General features: G+C 41.2%; 1 protein-coding gene across 1 annotated transcript in view; it reads left to right on the top strand.

Moving 5' to 3' along the window:
• The window catches only part of LOC107705843 (fibrillin-2-like), a 154,781-nt gene that overhangs the window by 50,640 nt on the left and 82,327 nt on the right, over nucleotides 1-21,814 (top strand). The window contains exons 22-33 of the mRNA XM_016509340.1: nucleotides 4,700-4,825; nucleotides 5,026-5,151; nucleotides 5,467-5,589; nucleotides 5,801-5,926; nucleotides 6,222-6,347; nucleotides 6,530-6,652; nucleotides 18,133-18,255; nucleotides 18,369-18,494; nucleotides 19,442-19,564; nucleotides 19,647-19,769; nucleotides 19,935-20,096; nucleotides 20,694-20,762. Coding sequence (XP_016364826.1) covers nucleotides 4,700-4,825; nucleotides 5,026-5,151; nucleotides 5,467-5,589; nucleotides 5,801-5,926; nucleotides 6,222-6,347; nucleotides 6,530-6,652; nucleotides 18,133-18,255; nucleotides 18,369-18,494; nucleotides 19,442-19,564; nucleotides 19,647-19,769; nucleotides 19,935-20,096; nucleotides 20,694-20,762 — 1,476 coding nt within the window. The remainder of the gene's footprint in view (nucleotides 1-4,699; nucleotides 4,826-5,025; nucleotides 5,152-5,466; nucleotides 5,590-5,800; nucleotides 5,927-6,221; nucleotides 6,348-6,529; nucleotides 6,653-18,132; nucleotides 18,256-18,368; nucleotides 18,495-19,441; nucleotides 19,565-19,646; nucleotides 19,770-19,934; nucleotides 20,097-20,693; nucleotides 20,763-21,814) is intronic.

The following is a 21,814-nucleotide window of genomic DNA, read 5'->3' on the forward strand; positions in this document are numbered from 1 at the left end:
TCTGCCAAGATGGCGACGACCGGCTCCGCCCACTTTGGGCTTCAAAACAGCTCTTCAGAATTCAACGGGTGACGTCACGGACACTACGTCCATGTTTTTATACAGTCTATGGTTTGATCAAGCATGTTGCCAAATAACGTGTACTTTCAAAATGTGTTTTTATGTGGACTTCCCGCCCCTGGTATATTTGCAAAACATAACAAAACCACACAAAAGGTAAGTTGTGAACCCAGTTGTGGGATTTATTCAATGAAACAGAATGAATCAAACAAAGGCAGCTTCACATAACAGGGAGATACATGTGCAGAGCACCCAGCTGGAAACATAATACAGAACTTGATAACCACAGGATAAAAAGATAGCGTGACTTTCCAGGAAAACATATGGTAATAACTCGGTTGGCTTTCACAGTTTATCAGCATTACCAACTTGAAGCATAACAATGGAAAGAATTACATATTCAGGTAAGTGTATCTCAGGTGAGTATAACCCAGGGCAGATCACCATACACAGGTGCAGGAGTAAATCAGGGTGTGTATACCACAGGTAAGTCTCACAATATGATCAGGATATCATTTCCAGGAGCAGGGCACATTTGCAGACAAGTATATAGTGAGCAGGTCGAGGGGAAACAACAACAGGTGTGTAACTGAGGTACAAGTCTTTTAGTGCTGGGATATAAAAATAGTGATCCTGATACAGGAGAAATAGGCCAAGAAGCTATTCACAGTCACTTATCTCAAAAACACGATGATGCACAAGAGGACAATCTCATTTGTAACAAGCGTCACTCCAAACAATCCAACATTTCTCCCATTCCCACTGAAGCTGCTGCCCTCTCTATGCTCCAGTCTACTGAACCCATGCAAAATGGCTACACCAGAGTCTCATTAGAGGAGAGTACCTATGCTTTTACTGTGGCCAACCCAACCATCACTGCAACTCCTGTCCCAATGAAGGCCACAGTGCTTAAAAGAAAGAAGTGTGTAATAAACACTCTCTCACTTCCCTTCATCAAATTTTGACACTGTCTCCCTGGAGGTTGGATTAGGAGGAGTGAACGGGTGCCATACATGCTCAAAGGATACAGGCAGACTGTTGGAGGCATCCCTACCCCAACCACCAGGCAGGCCAGAGGGTCTGGCTTTCCACAAGAGACCTGCGTCTACGGCTACCTAGCAGATAGCCCAGTCCCAGGTATGTAGGTACATTCCGCATTACCACACAGATAAATCCTGTGACCTAAAGACTTGTTCTTCTTGCTAATTACTGGATCTCTACTTCATTTCATTTATCATTGCTGAAACCGGTCCACCCTGCACCAATCATGGAACCTGAACCTCCACCACCACTGGAGATTGATGAAAATCCAGCATACTTGGTAAAGGAAATTATGGACTCAAGAAGAAGAAGGAGCCAGAAGCAATATTTGGTGGACTGGGAGGGATACGGACCAGAGGAGAGATCCTGGGTAGCTGCCAGGGATATTCTGGATCCTTATATTACTTTCCAAACACACCAGGACTGCCCAGCACCCAGACCCCTTGGTTGAAGACTAAGACACCCCAGTTGAAGAACACCGGGATCTGAAGAACACATCTGCTCCCTCCAACCACCAGAGGGAGCCCTCACCAAAATAATGATCTCACTCAATTTCCTCTACAGTCACTTCCTTTTTGCCATGTATAAAGAGCCATGCTTTCCTGTATTATGTTGCAAAGTCTTGCCAGTCTTGCCTGCCTTACTGAGCATTTTCCATTGCCATTGTTACTGTCTGTTGTTATGACCATTGCCTGTTTTTTGGACTCTTCGTTTAATCGATTACTGTTTCTGATTTAACTGCTTATTTGGACTGTCTATTTTGATCTTCGACACCTGCTTGTGTTTTTGACCATCTCTTCACCTGTTGATTTGGATTGTTGCTTTTAATAAACTTCAAATGGATTCAAAACCAATACTAAGTCCATTACATCGTGCTTCACATGTCTTTTTCCTGTGAAATCTTTACTGATTTTTATAAACATAAGAATAACTTTGATATTGTTAGTTGCCTAATATTTCAAGATGAACATTTACTGGACTGAAGCAGCTCAGCTTTTTTAGACATTGTTTTTTTTTTTTTAAGAAAATTCAGTGAGTCTCAGATATGATCAATAGGATTTTGAGGAATGTTTGTTTCCAGAAGCTTTACTTTTACTGTTTCTCAGTGGAGGAATTATATTCTCAAGCCTCTAAAAAGCTCAAATCTTTTGAGAACTGTTTATTTTCATGTCTCTGTGACGAGTGGGGCGGGGCTGAGAGCTGTGGGAACGGAGCGAGGCCGGTGGAGTAAATGATAATGAGCGACGCCTGCGCCTCTCACTGGTCTCGAGTTCCACATAAGAGCTCCGGAATGATAAAAGGAGGAGTGACGAAAGTGAAGGACGAGAGAGGACCTGGCCTGGACTGCTTATGTTGTTGTTTTATTTTATGTGGCAGTCGCCCGTGAGGGGCTGCCACTTTTACTTTCGTTCTGTGTTTGTTTATTTGTTTATTAAAGTTTTGTGTTTAAAGGTTGCCGGTTCCTACCTCCTTCTTCCCAATCTACGAACTTTGTTACATTGGTGCCAAAACCCGGGAGGAAGGAGGGACACGCTGTCAGAGAGCCCTCGCTGCTGAGGGGGATCACAGTGCTGAGGAGATCGGGCAGCAGGAAGAAGCGGAGACCGCCGTTGGCTGCCCGAGGCGGTGGTGCTGGAGCGATGGAAGACAAGGTGGGACAGAGAGCTCGCTGCCGCACTCCTGGGTTGAGGAGGGGTGGCTGCCGTCCGAGAGGGAGCGGAGGAGTTGGTGCCGTTCACCAGGAGGCCGGAGCCTGCTGTCGTCCGTCATGTTTGGGGAGGAGCAGGTAATGGGGGACTCGCTGCCCTCAACAGGAAGAGCCATCGCCGTCCGCCAGGAGGCGGAGGAGCATCGAGCCATCCACCAAAGATGTCCAGTACAATCGCATGGCACCGCGAGTGAGAGCCTCTCAGCTGGTTGAGGACCAAGCGGCAGTGTGTCCGGGAACCAGACCGAGAATTTTTTTTCTTTTCTTTTCCTCTCTCGTCTCTTTCTCTCCTCATCCTTCCGTTTTCTTTTCTCTCCTCGTCTGTCCTTACCCCCAGGTACATCACGGCTGCCGTGATCGCCTTCCCCGGAGTGGGGAGGGGGGGAAGTAGAACGCAAACAAAGGCAGCGTGAGTCCCCCCCGGCCTGTGAGGGGCGATGGGGGTATGTGATGAGTGGGGCGGGGCCGAGAGCTGTGGGAATGGAGCGAAGCCGGTGGAGTAAATGATAATGAGAGACACCTGCACCACTCACTGGTCTCAAGTCCCACGGAGGAGCTCCGGAAGGATAAAAGGAGAAGCCAAGACAGTGAAGGACGAGAGAGGACCAGGCCTGGACTATTTATGTTGTTGATTTAATATGTTTTATGCGGTAGTCGTCCGTGAGGGTCTGCCGCTTTTACTTTCGTTTTGTGTTTGTTTATTTATTTAAATTTTATGTTTAAATGTTCACCGGTTCCCGCCCCTTCTTCTCGATCTACGAACGTTGTTACACTCTCAATCATCATTGTATTGCATTGCATTATATGTTTTGATCATTCTTACTAAAACATATTATTAGAAAAATAGAGTGACTACTAGGAGTTGAACGACTTCTGATATTTTGAAGTCGACTTTTATGTGATGAAAGTCGAGTCGAAGTCGACTAGTCGCTGATGACGTCATTAAGGAACAAATAAGTCTGGGGCTGTGACAAACACCTTGTGCATAGCTATGACATATGACACAGCGCTGCCCACATGGCTGTTGCTCCTATAACAGCTTTTTTATCAGTTCTTTTGTCTTTGGGTCGTTATATTTCTCACAGATTTCTGCTCATTCTAAATCAGATACAACTACTGATATTTATATTATTTTATGTAAGCATCTGCTATACAGTTATAAAGATCTATTATAAAGATTATCAGTGGTGGACAGGGGCCATCATGGGCACTCTGCAGTTTGTGATGCACTGTGTTTTCTGACACCTTTCTATCATGGCCAGCATTAAGTTTTTTAGCGATTTGAGCTACACTAGATCTTCTGTGTGATTGCACCAAACGGACTAGCCTTCGCTCCCCATGTGCATCTGTGAGCCTTGGGTGCCCATGCCCCTGATGCCGGTTCACTGGTTGTCCTTTTGTGCACCTCTTATGGTAGGTACTAACCACTGCATACGGAGAGATGTTCTGACACAGCTGTCTAACCATCACTATTTTGGCCCTTGTCAAAGTCGCTCAGATGTTTTCACTTGCCCATTTTTCTTGCTTCCAACACATGAAATTCAAGAACTGACTGTTTAATTGCTGACTAATATATCCCACCCATTGATAGGTGCCATTGTAATAATGTAATCAATGTTATTCCCTTCACTTGTCAGTGGTTTTAAAGTTGTTTTAAAGTTCCTGATCAGTGTATGTAGTAGCTGTGTCTGCAAGCCATGCATTACTAAACATACTGTTGGTTTCCAAAGGTTTCTTAAGGATGTCCCCAGAGTTGCAATAGGATCCCGGGAAACTAGACAGGGTGGAAGGATTCCCATGAGTATTTTCTTTGACATGAATTTATAGAGCCATGATTATGAGAGTAACCATCATTGTGGTGTGTATGTGTGTGCTTTTTTGATGCTGTAGATATTGACGAATGTGAACTAAACCTCTCACTGTGTAATGGAGGCACCTGTGAAAATACTGATGGCAGCTATAGGTGTGTGTGTCCACCTGGTCATCAGCTGTCTGTGGACGGCAGTGCCTGTGATGGTGAGAACTAAATTATATCATATCTCACTCTTGTTTGTTCAGTAGACACCATCTACAGAACTATTTAGAACTTCTCAGCTCAATTACATTATCATACATAGACCCCTTCTTGAAATAAACCATTTTAACGCAAATATATTTTGTCTTGATTTTGTCTGATTATTCTCATGGATCTGATGGATGTTACTGCTTGTCTGCAGATGTGAACGAGTGTGAGTTGAGCAGCACATTGTGTCTTAATGGCAGATGTGTGAATGTGGTGGGGACGTACCAGTGCTCCTGTAACTCTGGTTACCGGATGACACCTGATAGGAAAGGCTGCACAGGTCAGAGTTTTGCATTAGATTAGCTTTAGATGAACTTTTAATGACTTTTAACTCTCCATTTTATCTGTTCATTTACTTCTTGCCCATCCACTCTCATGTGTGAATGAATAGATAGATTCATGAAAAAAAGAGAATATAATCACAAAGTGGGTATACATTCACACTACTCAAAAGTAAAAACTGTATCATTGAGAAATATTATTACAATCTAAAATGGCTGTTTTCTATGTGAATATATTTAAAAACTTTAATATATTTATACATTTAATATATATTTTAATATATGTCTGTTTTGATGTCCTTTGCACTCTTCAGATATAGATGAGTGTACGATAGAGAATGGAGGATGTGAGGTGTACTGTAGTAATTCAGAGGGGAGTTACTCCTGCAGCTGCGGTCAGGGTTACACTCTGACGCCGGACCAAAGGACATGTGCAGGTGCGTTCTTAACACTAGCTGATCTGCTACCAAACCTGATAAACCACTGTTCACCGTCTTCTATATCTAACACAGCAGCTGTTTATTTCCAAACATATCTGATTTAGTGCTGTATAAAATTGCAATTTTATTGAATACTGAGGAACAAACTGTATGTCCGGTTGTACACATACATGCATTGATTCTCCTGTCTCTCTCTGTGTCTCATCAGATGTGAATGAATGTGAAGAGCATGTTGACATCTGTGAAGGTGGTCAGTGCACTAATGTCCCTGGAGAATATTACTGCATGTGTCATGAAGGATTCATGACTTCTGTGGACATGAGGACATGCATTGGTATGCTGCTCAGTTCTGTTTTTTATTTTTTTAAGAAACTATATGTTTGTTCATTTGTATATAATTCAGCTTACACAGCACATTTCTCAAGTTTATATATAAAACAAATAAGAACAAAAATAAGACAATATCCGTGTTAATTCTATGCATGTTTTAAAAGTTAGTGTCACAAGAATGGATGCATATTTTACCAGAAGTATCAAGTCTTTCTGTACTGGCTCTCTCTTCAAATGTACACAGTCATCTGACGATCTGATTTTGGTTTAGTCTGTTGCTGTGGGGCCTTTGTTTGCAGATGTGAATGAGTGTGAACTCAACCCCAACATCTGTGTGTTTGGGGAGTGTGAGAACACCAAGGGTTCTTTCATCTGTCATTGTGAGATGGGTTACGCCGTGAAGAAAGGAACTTCTGGCTGCACCGGTGAGACCTGATCCAGAAAAACACGTCAGAATAATTTACTGTGTGTGATGTGTACCTTATACTCAGTATTATAAATACTACCATACTGTACTTACACTGATAAGTTAATACTCCGCAGTTTGCATTAGTTGTTAGTGGTGTTTGTATTGGTATGTAGTGTAATCTCTTATGCTCTGATCCAGATGTTAATGAGTGTGAGATTAACACTCACAACTGTGACACACACGCCACCTGTGTCAACACACCGGGACATTACCGCTGCACCTGCAGTGACGGATGGTCTGGTGATGGAGTCAGATGTGCTGGTGTGTGTTAGTTATGATTTACCATGTTACTGGGATAGAATGTTGTGTAGTCTGTAATATTTATTTTCCGAATCAGAAATATGCATGGATTAATTTTAACCTCTTTGTGGTTGTGATTCTTGACATGCTGTATAAGAAAATCAGTGTTGTATAAAGTGTCATCATAACTAAAATTAAAGACATATCATTGGAAAATTAGGTTACACTTTATTTCGATAGTCCACTTTAGACATTCTATTAACTATAAGTAACTTTGTAACTACATGTCAACTACATGTCAACTAATTCTCATTAATTTGCAACTACATGTCTACTAACTCTCAGAGTAGACTGTTAGGGTAGGTTTAGGGTTAGTAGAATGTTGACAAAGAGAGTGTTAGAAGATATTAAGCAGACAATCTACTAATACTGTACTAACTGCTAGTTGACATGTAGTTGCAAAGTTACTTACTGTTAATAGAATGTCTAAAGTGGACTATCGAAATAAAGTGTTACCGAAAATTATTAGAGTTAAAATTAGAGTAGTCCCTGAAATATACTTCCAATAAGTAAAAGTTACAATAAGTTCTCTTCTGCATTACACTTTTGCTCTAGTGTGTTACTAATCTAGTTTAGATTTTAAACTTGCCATATTGTTGCTCGTAGTCTTTGTCTTTGGTAATTCACTTTAAATAAAAGCTCCTGCTGAATGAATAAATGTAAAAGTAAGTAAATTAGAAATATTCCAGAAACCTATGGGCAGTAATGAATTACTGATTTACTACACATGTCTGTGTCATGGAGTCAACAGCAACGCCAGATCCTTCAGCTCCTCCCACTCATTCTTAATCACCCAAATACTGATGCACTCCACCTGTCAACACCAATCAAGCCCGGTAAAAAGCCACCATCACATCCATTCCTCAGTGTCTGGTGTTGTTGTTCACATGCGTGCATCAACCTCCCTGGCTCCTTACCTGATCTACTTACCTGTTCATCTTCTGTCGTCTGCTCAGCTCTCTGGGTCCATCACCACCTGCAAAGACACCAGTGTGATTATTCAGCTAAGTCTATGCTCTTAACTCTCCAAAAATATCCATATCTGTGATCATCGCTTTCTCCTCTGCAGAAGCCTCAATTAATAAACTCTGTTGAACTGTACTTACCGGTGTTGTCCTCTTCTGTTTGCTGACAGAAGACCAGACCGCAAAATATGCAAATCAACACTGTGATCCAAACCCGGATCTGTTTGCTGAGCTCGTCCAATCCATTTGTCATTCACTTCACTCACTCACCACCTCTTCAACTATCTGCCTCCGTCAGTCCCATGGCCCGTCCGACGACATATTCCTGTGAGGCGGAGGAATGCAGTGGGTTCCTACTCCAGTGCTCCTTATTGTTTGAGACGCAACCCCAATTACTCCCCAGAGATCGGGCCAAGATCACATACATCATCTTGCTCCTGTCTGGATGTGCTCTACAGTGGGTGTGGTCTGTCTGGGATGCCCACGGCCTGATCACAAACTCGCTCACAGCCTTTGTTGCTCACTTCAAGGAAGTTTTTGGCTAAAGTGCCAACGAACTATCATTCAACGACCAACTCTTCCGGTTACATCAAGGTCAATCTTCCGTGAATGATTACGCTCTTCAGTTCCGCACTCTTGCGGCCACCAGCGGCTGGAACGAAGCAGCGCTCATCACCATGTTCTGAAAAGGGCTGAATGTTAACATCCGTCAACAAATGGCTATTTATGGTGATGTTGTGGGGCTAGAGAACTTCATTCAGAGCTTTTCATGCGCATCTCTCAACACCTCACAGTCGGCAATTTTCAAGGCACTGCTGCATCACCTCCGCCCACCTCACCTCCAGCACCAGAACCAATGCAGATTGATCCATACCATCTCACCCGTGCGGAGCATCAACGGAAGAATTAATGGATTGTGCTTGTACTGCAGAGCAGCAGGACATCTGATGTCCCTCTGCCCAGTTTGTCCACCATGCCCAGCGGTGAGTACCCTACAATTGTAACCTATGATTGCGCTATTATCACGCACTATGGTGCAGGTAACCTCTGCTAACCAATCTGTTTCAGCGCAAGGCCTCTTCGACTCTGGATCCTCCGGGAACTTCATCTCACTGAATCTCTTACGACAATTACACCTCAAGAGGGAAATGTGCTCTCAACCACTCAACATTCACACTATCCTGGGAAAACCGCTGGGCAGTGGGAAGATCCTATGCTGTTCCTCTACCATCATGCTCCACATCAGCTGTCTGCATCAGGAATCCATCTCCTTTCTGGTGCTGGACGGTTCTACTGCTAATATCATCCTGGGACATCCTTGGCTGACTTGACATCCCCCTTAAAGGGTTAGTTCACCCAAAAATGAAAATTAGCACATAAATTACTCACCCTCAAGTCATCCTAGGTGTATATGACTTTCTTCTTTCAGACGAATCCAGTCGGAGTTATGTAAAAAATTGTCTTTGATCTTTCAAGCTGTTTCATGGCACTCAGCGGGTGTTGCATGCATCAGTCCAAAAGAAGTTAAATAAAAATTGTTTTGATCTCTCCCCTGCGCTTCCGCGTGTGAGTCACTTCTGAGACTGATGCATGCACCACCCGCTGAGTGCCATGAAACAACTTGAAAGATCAAAGACAATTTTTAATATAACTCCGACTGGATTCGTCTGAAAGAAGAAAGTCATATACATCTAGGATGACTTGAGGGTGAGTAATTTATGGGCTAATTTTCATTTTTGGGTGAACTAACCCTTTAAGTCAAGTGGAACACTGGTGAAATCCTCCAATGGAGTGGTGATTGTCTCCATAAAAGCATGTCTCCTGTTAAAAAGTTTTCTACAGCTCCATTCTCACGACTGTGGAGAGTCCAGAGACCTCGAAGACTCCTGAGATTCCACCTGACTACAGGGCTTTCCAGTGTAGTAAATCAGCTCAAAAGGGAAATATTTATGACTAATTATATCTGCATATGATTAATAATAAATATTTAGATTAGATCTTCGAATTAACTGTAGCAGAATCAATATCACCATTACTTGATCTGTCCGTCCACCGAGCAGACAATGTAATCATTTATCAATTCAAGGAAAGATTATTTTCCTGGCCAAGGAGAATAACTGACCTTCTTTATGCAGTGCTAGCAGTAATTTAGCATCAAAGATCATGCATGATTCTACGCAGACGCTACACCAGGATGTCTTCAGCAAGCAGGCAGCAACGGAATTACCACCTCATTGGCCATGGGTCTGTGCAATTGACCTGCTGCCTGGGGCCATGCTACCTAAGGGTAGAGTATACCTGCTGTCCATACCGGAACAGAAGGCCATGGAGGAGTACATCGAGGAGGCTCTCAGGCAGGAATTCATCCACCCTTCTACTTCACCAGCAACATCCAGCTTCTTTTTTATCAGCAAGAAGGATGGAGGCTTGAGGCCATGCATCGATTACCGTATCCTGAAATCACAAACTGTCAAATATCACTACCCATTTTCTCTGGTCCCAGCCACCCTGGAACAGCTTTGTGGTGCTTGCATCTTCTCCAAACTGGACCTGCATAGCACTTACAACCTCATTCAGATCCGTGAGGGTGATGAATGGAAGACCGCCTTCATAACACCATCAGGCCACTATGAATACCAGGTGATGCCATATGGCCTCTCCAACTCACCCTCTGTCTTCAAAGGATTCATGAATGAGGTGTTCCGGGAGTTCCTCCATCAGTTTGTCATCGTATACATTGATGATATCCTTATCTACTCCCAGAACCTGGCCGAACATTGCCACCAGATGAAACAGGTCCTCGAGAAATTGAGAGAAAACCATCTATACCTCAAATTGGAGAAGTGTGAGTTCCACAGTGACACCATCCAATTCCTGGGTTACATCATCGACCATCAAGGCATTCACATGGACCAGAGGAAGGTACAAGCTGTCAAGGACTGGCCTCAACCTACCACCATCAAAGAACTCCAAAGATTCCTAGGATTTACCAATTTCTACAACCGTTTAATCGCCAAATTCTGTCAGATCTGTGCACCTCTCACCTCACTGCTAAAGAATAAGCCCAAGTCTCCGTTCTGGACTCCCGACGCCGTCAATGCATTCCAGAAACTCAAGGATGCCTTTTGCACCACTCCTATCTTAGTTCATTCAGATCCAAAACTCCCTTTCCTCGTGGATGCTTTAACAGTGGGGGTAGGATTGGTATTGTCACAACGTCACGGAGAGCCTCATACACTCCATCCACTTGCCGTCTACTCTAGAAAGTTATCCCTGGAACTTCCGCTTCCGCCCGCATGGAGTGAACAGCACAGAAGGGAGCTCCTCAAATAAATAACAAATTATTGCTAAATAGACTAATCAACCAAGTAAAGCCTGTACATTTCTGACAAAGAGTCATAACAACAAACTTTTCGACATGAAACCGAGCTTGTGCAAAAAAGTTACATCGACAATCCAGCCCAATACAAAAGCAGAAAGCAGTGAGAGAAAAATGGACGAAGACGACGGCGATTCTCCTATTTCGTTGAGTGCACTCAGAGCGGAACTACATATGCATCGTGAGGCAGTGATTAAAGACATTAAATCGCAAATGGAAAGCCTTCATCTGGAGATGCAAAAGAATCGAGAGGAGATGAAAGAGGACCTGCGTGTGCTACGAGAGGAAATCTTTCCAGAGCTGGCCGCCTTACACAAAGCACAGGCCGAATCGGCAAATGAGTGCATGGAGATGGGGAAAACCCTGAGTGACACGATGGACAGAGTGGCAGTACTTGAACAGTCTCATGAACGCATGGCTAAAGAACACAAGAAAATGCAAGAGAAATGTATGGATTTGGAGAATCGTAGCTGGAGACAGAATTTAAGATTCGTCGGGATTCCACAAGGAGTGGAGGCCGGAAATCCGGTTCGATTCATCAAAGACCTGCTACTGGAGTTATTTGGAGCCGATGACTTGGGGGATTCCAGTATGACTGTAGATCGTGCGCACAGAACTCTAGCGCCAAAACCAAAATCGGGAGAGAGGCCCCAGGCATTAATTGCTCGCTTCCACTACTATTTGGACAAAGAAAAAATTCTGAAGTTATCCAGAAATAAAGGGCGTCTCTACTACAAAGCATCCCCTGTGCATATCTTCCCCGATGTGAGTCCAGAAATTGGCAAACTTCGAGCCACGTTCAATCCAGTGAAACCAAGCTGTGAGCCGCTGGGATAAATTACAGTCTGTTCTATCCGGCCAAACTGACAATCACTGTGGACGGAATCAGATACACGTTTGAACACCCTCGAGAGGCTGAGAAATTTCTTTGAAAGAAGTTTCAAACCTAGATGGCCGATCTGTAAGGCTTGAGTATACGATTAAGCGGAGATGCAGTGTTTATTCATTCTCGGCATGTTCGGACAGAATAATTTAAACAGATCAGTGGATATTAGTAAAGTCTAACGGGACAAAACCGCACCGAACATGTTAAAGTGAAAGAAATACAAGTGTGTAAATAGGTCTATAGAGTACTTTTTTGTAATGTTTTTGGAAAGGAGCTAAGTGGTAAGTCAGACAGTTTATTATCCTTTTTGTTACTGTTATGGGTAAAAAGGGTTCTCTAAACTCGCTCTGTTCTTTTTTTAGGGCTCAATGGAGCGATAAAACGGAGAAACGTATTAGCACATCTTGGGAGACTGGGAGTTGATATCGCATTTGTAAAAGAAACGCATTTAAAGAACCAAGACCAGAGCAGATTAAGAGGAAGATGGGTGGATCAAGTATTTCATTCAAACTTTAACTTTAAGTCTAGAGGTACAGCTATTCTCATAAAGAAGGGTATACAATTTACTGCAACAAAAGTTATTTCTGATTCCAATGGACGTTATGCTATAATAGTGGGGAAACTCTATAACACACCAATATAGTTTGTCAATATATATATGCTCCCAATATAGATGATGAACAATTTATATCTTCTGTTTTGAACATCTTGCCTAATCTGGATACTCACCAGTTGATAATGGGGGGTGATTTTAACTTTGTGTTAGACCCAATCTTAGACAGATCTTCAAATAGAACGGTACCCCTACCCAAATCAGCCAAATTGCTACAAAGGTTTATGAAATCCTTTAAAATAATAGATCCATGGAGATTTACCTTTCCAAACCAACGAAAATATATATATTTTTCGCCAGTTCATCACACATTCTCTAGGATAGACTATTTTTTAATAGATTGCAAACTTTTGTCAGCAGTCACACATTGTGATTATGAAGCAATGGTGATATCGGACCATAGCCCCTTAGTTCTTCAGGTAGTACTTGAAACCAAATATGATATGATTAAATGGAGATTTGATAATAATTTGTTAGCAGATAAGACATTTGTAGAACAAACCAGGGATCAAACAAGGTTATATGTAGAGACAAATAATACGGTAGATGTTTCTAAATCCACAATTTTGGAAGCATTTAAAGCGTACATGCGTGGACAAATTATTTCTTATGTCTTAATCAGGAACCAATGTAAAGAACAAAAAAAGAAATTAACGGACAGAATACTAGAAATAGATCAAGAGTATGCGATTTCCCCCTCACCAGAATTGTATAAAGAGAGGCTTTCTCTCCAGTCAGAATTTCAGTTATTATCCACTTCAGAGACTACTGATCGTTTGATATGGGCAAAAGCCACGTATTATGAGCATGGAGAGAGAGCAGGTAAACTCCTCTATTGGCAAATTAAAGAGACAGCGGCATCAAGAATGATAATGGAAATTAGGAAAGAGACAGGACAAATTACATCCAAGCCACAAGAAATAAATAATATTTTTTAAAACTTTTATATTAAATTATGCTCTTCAGAATCTGTCAACGAACCATCATGTATAGCCCAGTTTCTTGATTCACTTAATATACCCTCCTTAAGCATGAAAGATAGGGAAGTTTTGGAATGGCCACTAACTATTGATGAAATCTATGAAGCAATATCCAACATGCAATGTTCAAAGTCCCCAGGTCCAAATGGTTTCACAACCGAATTTTATAAATGTTTTAGTGACCAAATTTCACCTTTGCTTTTAGAGGTTTTTAATGAATCATTTGAAAGAGGCTGTCTGCCACCAACATTTTATCAGGCTAATATTTCTTTAATACACAAGGCAGAGAAAGACCCCTTAGAGCCTAGTTCATATAGACCTATCAGTCTTCTTGACGTTGATAACAAAAGTTTGGCCAAGGTTTTGGCTACCAGACTTGAGAAAGTTCTCCCCTCTGTGATCTCCACAGATCAAACAGGATTCATCAAGAATCGCATCTTATTCTTTAATATTAGAAGATTATTAAATATTATTTACACATCAAGTCCCAATCCCACTCAGCCCGAGGTACTTATTTCTATAGATGCAGAAAAAGCCTTTGATCGGGTTGAGTGGGATTATCTTTTCACCACTTTGGTGAAATTTGGATTTGGTTCTAATTTTATTTCATTTATTAAATTACTATATGCCCACCCTCAAGCTTCTGTACAAACAAACAATAACAACTCTGGTTATTTTCCATTAAGTCGGTCTACAAGACAGGGTTGTCCTCTGTCACCCCTGCTATTTGCTTTAGCTATAGAACCCTTAGCAATTTCTTTACGTGCATCCACGGTCTATAGTGGGATAATAAGAGGGGGAAAGGAACACAAAGTATCGTCATATGCGGATGACCTTCTAGTTTACATTTCTATCCCTTACAATCAGTACCAACCATTATGTTAATTTTAGAACAATTTGGAAAAATCTCAGGATATAAGATTAATTTTTCTAAAAGTGTTATATTCCCGATCAACCCTAAAACCCAATTAGAAATACTGTCATCTTTTCCTTTTAAACTTGGCAAATTAAAGAGACAGCGGCATCAAGAATGATAATGGAAATTAGGAAAGAGACAGGACAAATTACATCCAAGCCACAAGAAATAAATAATATTTTTAAAAACTTTTATATTAAATTATACTCTTCAGAATCTGTCAACGACCCATCATGTATAGCCCATTTTCTTGATTCACTTAATATACCTTCCTTAAGCATGGAAGATAGGGAAGTTTTGGAATGGCCACTAACTATTGATGAAATCTATCAAGCAATATCCAACACGCAATGTTCAAATTCCCCAGGTCCAGATGGTTTCACAACTGAATTTTATAGATGTTTTAGTGACCAAATTTCACCTTTGCTTTTAGAGGTTTTTAATTAATCATTTGAAAGAGACTGTCTACCACCAACATTTTATCAGGCTAATATTTATTTAATACACAAGGCAGAGAAAGACCCCTTAGAGCCTAGTTCATATAGACCTATCAGTCTTCTTGACGTTGATAACAAAAGTTTGGCCAAGGTTTTGGCTACCAGACTTGAGAAAGTTCTCCCCTCTGTGATCTCCACAGATCAAACAGGATTCATCAAGAATCGCCTCTTATTCTTTAATATTAGAAGATTATTAAATATTATTTACACATCAAGTCCCAATCCCACTCAGCCCGAGGTACTTATTTCTATGGATGCAGAAACAGCCTTTGATCGGGTTGAGTGGGATTATCTTTTCACCACTTTGGTTAAATTTGGATTTGGTTCTAATTTTATTTCATTTATTAAATAGATATTTGATTTACCTACTACACATTTTTTTAAATACTTACAAGCTCGCAGTTTTGCTCAAAATAATTTTTCATTGTTTCCTTGTGAGCCGCCAACTTCTCAAATGGAGGCATTGTTTTTGCAGAACCCATTTACCAAAGGAGGAATTTCAATTGTATATAATAAATTATCACAGCTAGAATGTGATGTTTTATTAGAGCATCTAAAGACAGCATGGGAAGATGACCTTGGAATAGATATCGAAGACTGGCAATGGGATGAAGCACAAGAACAAGTTCACTCTTCTTCCTTGTGTATTAGACATGGTCTAATACAATTCAAGATCCTACATCGACTTCACCTGTCTAAACTAAAGCTCTCTAAGATGTTTTCCTCTGTAGACCCACTATGTGATAGGTGCGGTCAAACTCCAGCATCACTAGGACATATGTTTTGGAGTTGTTCTAAGATTAGTAATTATTGGATTTCAGTTTTTCATTTATTGTCAGAAGTGTTGGGAAAGCAATTGGATCCAGACCCAATTTTAGCTGTTTTTGGTGTCAGTAGTGATAATATGGAGCTATCTACGTAGATTGATTTTGCTCAACTGGAAACAGAAAGAGCCACCCCACTGCTCGGCACTGATTAAAAATGTTATGTCCTACCCGCAACTTGAAAAGATCAGATTTTCCCTAAAAATTCAAACTAAAATTTTTTATGCAGCATGGAAGCCTTTTATTAATTATTTTAATAAGAATGCAATAGTTGAACCCTAATGTAAGCAGGAACCCCCCCTTTTTTGTCTTTTTCTTTCTTTTTTCCCCCCTCTTCTTCTCTTCTTTTTCCATATCATTACGATGTTAAAATGGTTAAATTAGGATTTGTATAAAAGTGTAAAAATTTGTATTGGAATGATTTTTGTTTTTGTGCCAATGTAAAAAACTTAATAAAGAGAATGTAAAAAAAAAAAAAAAGTTATCCCTGGCGGAGCAGAACTACGACATTGGCAACAGGGAGCTTCTGGTAATAAAGCTTGCAGGGCAATCAAGCAGGGAGCAAACCACCTGTTTGAAGTCATCACAGATCATCGTAATCTGGAATATCTTCAAGACGCTAAAAGGCTCAACCCTCGACAGGCCCGCTGGGCACTTTTCTTCACCCACTTCAACTTCTCTATTGACTGTTCACAGTCTCTTACCGACCTGGATCAAAGAACCAAAGGGCTGACACACTCTCCCACATCCATCACACCAAGAAGAACAACACACCTCCAGAACGCATACTCACTCCAGCCATTATAGTAAGTACCATTCAGTGGTCCATGGATGACCAGATCACGGAAGCCACTCACTCTGAGCCTGCTCCGCTGGGAGGTCCAGAAGGGAAGGTTTATGTTCCATCATCCCTTCGACTGACCCTTATAGAATCAGTACACTCATCTCCGGGCTCTGGACACCCAGGCAGCCAGCAAACTGTCTTGCTCCTCCAAAACCAGTACTTGTGGCCCAACATGACCTGAGAAGTCTCCCAATTCATTAAGAGTTGCTCACTCTGTGCCATGTCCAAAACCCCCCGTCACCTGCCTCAAGGTAAACTGGTTCCATTATCCATTCCTTGTCGACCCTGGTGCCGTCTCGGAGTAGACTTCGTTACTGACCTCCCTCCTTCCAACTTCAATACCTGTGTCCTGGTGTTCATGGACAGGTTTTCTAAGGCATGCCAACTCATCCCTCTGAGACCGCTGAACACTTATTCCAACATGTCTTCCGTAACTATGGTCTACCCAAGGATATCGTCTCTGACAGGGAACCTCAGTTCATCTCCAGGGTTTGGCAAGTCTTCTTCCAACTCCTAGGGGTTTCCATCAGCTTATCATCTGGATATCACCCACAGACTAATGGCCAGACTGAGCGTAAGATCCAGGAAATTGGGCGATACCTGAGATCTTACTGCCATAGCCATAGTTTCATAGTTTACTGCCATAGACATAGTTTCCTGCCCTTGGCCGAGTATGCCCAAAACTCCCTATGGCAAAGTACCACCGGCCTGACACGCTTTCAGGGCATACTCTGTTCCAGCCACCCCTGTTTCCCTGGTCAGGTGAGACATCAGACGTTCCAGCTGTGAACCATTTGTTCCAGGAGAGCAAGAGAGTCTGGGACTCAGCACATGTCCTTCTGCAACAGGCAGTGCGGAGACATAAAAGTACCACCGGCCTGACACGCTTTCAGGGCATACTCTGTTCCAGCCACCCCTGTTTCCCTGGTCAGGTGAGACATCAGATGTTCCAGCTGTGAACCATTTGTTCCAGGAGAGCAAGAGAGTCTGGGACTCAGCACATGTCCTTCTGCAACAGGCAGTGCGGAGACATAAAAGCCAGGCCGATGCTCACCGTTCCAATGCTCCCCAGTACCATCCGGGTCAAAAGGTCTGGCTTTCCACCAGGGACATCCATCTCCAGCTGCCTAGTCACAAGCTGTCTGGTGCTGTTGTTCACATGCGTGCATCAACCTCCCTGGCTCCTTAACCTGATCTACTTACCTGTTAATCTTCTGTCGTCTGCTCAGCTCTGATCCATCACCACCTGCAAAGACACCAGTGTCAAGTCAAGTCAAGTCACCTTTATTTATATAGCGCTTTGAGCTGTACTTACCAGTGTTGTCCTCTTCTGTCTTCTGTGTCTAGTAGTATTTGTATGTAGTGTAATCTCTCATGCTCTGATCCAGATGTAAATTAATGTGAGATTAACACTTTAAATCTAATTTAAACAAATGATCTACAAAATGCACAACACAGTATACATGTATAAAGTTCCAATCAAATCAGTGGTTCTCAGTATTATTCACACTTGTTGAATATGTATTTTACTGTGTAGATATGGATGAGTGTAGTGACAGGACTCACGTCTGCAGCGCTGATGCTGAGTGTGTGAACACTGCTGGCTCGTACCACTGTCGATGTTCAGATGGCTTTACTGGAGACGGATTTACCTGCTCAGGTCCATCATTCAGCCTTCTGTCTGTCTATCTGTTCAGTCTGTCCATCCACACCAACATACTTCCATCATACACCATACAAACCATCATTCACTGGTGTCTGGATATCCTGCAGATATGGACGAGTGTGCTGAAGATGTGGATCTGTGTGAAAACGGCCAGTGTCTCAATGTTCCTGGCGGCTATCGCTGTGAATGTGAGATGGGCTTCACACACACTCCAAACAGCAAAACATGTCAAGGTGCGCTTATCCACACACACACACACACACACACACACACACACACACATGATGACAGGATGACAAAGTTACTGCTGTTTGTCATCATTTTATGGACAGATAAGGATTCAGTCAGAAATGAAAATTCTATCATTTACTCAGCTTCATGTTGTTTCAAATTAAAATGATTCTTTCTTTCATTGAACACATAAGTAGAGGTTTTGCAGATTGAATGGGGATAGATGTGGTTGAGCTCCTTGTTCACTTTAGACTGAACAAAATAGTAACCTAAACATGGTAATAAAATCTAAATTAACTGATTTTATTCACAACAAAAATATTATTTTGCATTACTGAATCATCCTAAATAAATTTCTTAATGTATACCAACAAAACTAATATTTATGGGTTAAAGGTTTTTAAAGGTAATAATTGCAGGTTACCACCTCTTTTTACAGTTTAGTTATCAAATCTCATTTGTGATTCATGAATGAGATTCATACTAGCTGTGAAATGATTGGTCACGTGACACAAAGGAATAAGTTAAATTTTGCTCTGTCCCATGACTTTAGAAGACTTAATTAAGATTAAGATTATTAATGAGTCATATGGACTACCTCTAAGATACTTTATTTTATCTTTTTTTTGGTCCTTGACCATATAAAGTATCACTTTTTATCACATTAAAAAAACAAAAACAAAAAAACTTGTAAACAAAATGTTGTCTTCCACTGAAGAAAGCATGTCATGTGGTTTTGGAATGAGTTTCTGGGTGAACAATCTTTTTATATATATATATATATATAAAGACCAAAGGTTATTATTCTACAGCCTCATCAGTTCTGGATTTTTGTTTTCACATAGTTTATAAAGTGGACACGTCGGCAGTGTATCTATTGTGCAGTTTTTCAGAATAAAGTACATAAATTACTGTTATATTTTCTGTAAATCATATGCGTATGTTGCAGATATAGACGAGTGCACCTTCCAGAACATCTGTGTGTTTGGCACATGTCATAATATTCCAGGGATGTTTCATTGTGTATGTGATGAGGGCTATGAGCTGGACAGGACAGGTGGAAACTGCACAGGTAAGCATGCTGTTACTCTACAATATCAACAGCTGTTCTTCACCTCACACTGTGACTGCTTTCTGTGTTGTTGTGATGTCAGATGTGGATGAGTGTCTCGATCCCGTCAGCTGTGTTAATGGTCACTGTGAGAACACAGCCGGCTCATACCAGTGTAACTGTCCCATTGACTTTGAACTCAACCCCACTGGAATCGGCTGCGTTGGTAAGACTGATTATTAAATATAACTATATAACTCAATGCTATCACAATCATAGTACTTGCACATCATGATATGTAATGTATTTATTGTAAATCCTGCAGTCAAAGTGCTCTGTGGTCATCCATAAAATCTCACATGCAGTCTGTTGGTATGTTTCCATGCGGCAGACACACGAGTAGGGAACTGTTTTCTGGATGTGGTGTACCATGGCCGTGGTGGGCTGGCATGTAGTGTTGAGTTGGGGTTTGGAGTCAGTCGTTCGTCATGCTGCTGTTCTCTGGGACGAGCGTGGGGTAACCCATGTGACCTTTGCTCTCCACTCAACACCTGTAAGGAACTCTGCAACAATCCTCAATAGTTCAATACTACAGTACTTCAAAACAGCAGGAATTCGGTTATACAGTGGAACAATATGTCACTACTTCCATACTACATGCAGTTCAGTACTACTACACGTCAACATTTAAAAGATGAACACATTCTGAAATCAACGTCCCTAGGCACTTTCATTTAGGAATATTGTACGCAGGAGATTATTTTGATCTATAATACTATAATAACCCTATTATAATAGTAAATTAATGCTAACAATTCTAATTTACTCTCTTAATTACCTCAGTAAATCAATGCTATTATACTATATTACATAAATACTTAGGATAAAAGTATAGTATAATATCATAGTATTTCCGTAATTTTATTTAAATTAGTAATTTAAAGGCATTTTTTAATTAGCTTTTTTTTTTTTTCATTTAGTCTGTAGTTATTTTATTTTTCTGTAGTTATTCAAGGCACTTTCAGTATAATTTCATATCTTTTTGTGACAAAAACATTCGTAAGTTACTTCATATTGGCTTGGCATATTGAACAAATATTGATGAATATGAATGTGGTAGTTGACTGATGTGTGTATCATGTGTCTCTAGCGGAGTATAACACATTGTGTCCTGGAGGAGAGGGGTTCAAACTCAACCCCATCACCATCATCCTGGAAGGTAATCCGGCATCTTCACTGAACATACTGTTAATAACAGTTAATTATTCCTATGAAATTATTGAAAATACTTAAGCAATAGGGTAATAGAGGCTGCACCATATTGAGAATACAGTAAAGTCAAATCAAGACACCTTTATTTTTTGTAGCTCTTTATACAATAAAGATTGTTTCAATGCAGCTTTACAGTGAGAATCAGGAAAATAATGATTCAGTGATGCAAACAAAATTCAGTCATTATTCATTATTTAGTTTAAATCAGTTAATTGTTGATTCAGTTTGGTTTAATAGCTGTGGAAATGTCATCAATTATGGAAAGAGTTTTCATCTATAAAGCAGCCCTGGATAAATGTCACTATCAGTGATGTCATCATCAGCTCAGTTCAGTTCAAAGGTGACAGTGGCAAGGAACACAAACTCCATTGTGACAAAAATGGAGAAAAAACCTTGGGAGAAACCAGCCTCAGTTGGGGTTCAGTTCTTCTCTGGCCAGACAAAACAACATGGTTTGGATTTTTCTGGGCTGCATTACAAGTCAGAGTTGTGGACTGATATCTTTCTGAATATTTCATCCAGTTCCTTCTCTTTGAAGATCAGGATACGTTATGCCAGCGTTTAGTGGGGAGGGGAGGTGAAACTTGCCATAGAAAACATGTCTGGTTCTCGTGGTCTGTGCTGAGGATCTGTGCTGATGGTTGTTGTGGTGATAAGGTCTTCACAGGGGATCTGTCTCTGGGGTGCATCTAGTTGTCATGGTTTCCGCTGACATCAGGGCTGTTGTGGTCGTCTCTACGTGCTAATCCACCATCTGGTCTGAATATGGACTGGCTCCGTATGGCTACAGTGACCTCAAAATAAGAATGAAAGAGACTAATAATAGCGTAGATGCCATTCTTCTTATGATACTCTTGGTAGTACCTAGGATAGCAAAGTCCACTAAAGGAGGTAGAGCTTTTTCGCATTTGGCTCACAAACTCTGGAATAACCTTCCTCATAACGTTCGGGGTTCAGACACACTCTCTCTGTTTAAATCTAGATTAAAGACACATCTCT

The sequence above is a fragment of the Sinocyclocheilus rhinocerous genome, unplaced genomic scaffold (assembly GCF_001515625.1).
Source record: "Sinocyclocheilus rhinocerous isolate Xijiao unplaced genomic scaffold, SAMN03320098_v1.1 scaffold924, whole genome shotgun sequence".
Lineage (NCBI taxonomy): Eukaryota > Metazoa > Chordata > Actinopteri > Cypriniformes > Cyprinidae > Sinocyclocheilus > Sinocyclocheilus rhinocerous.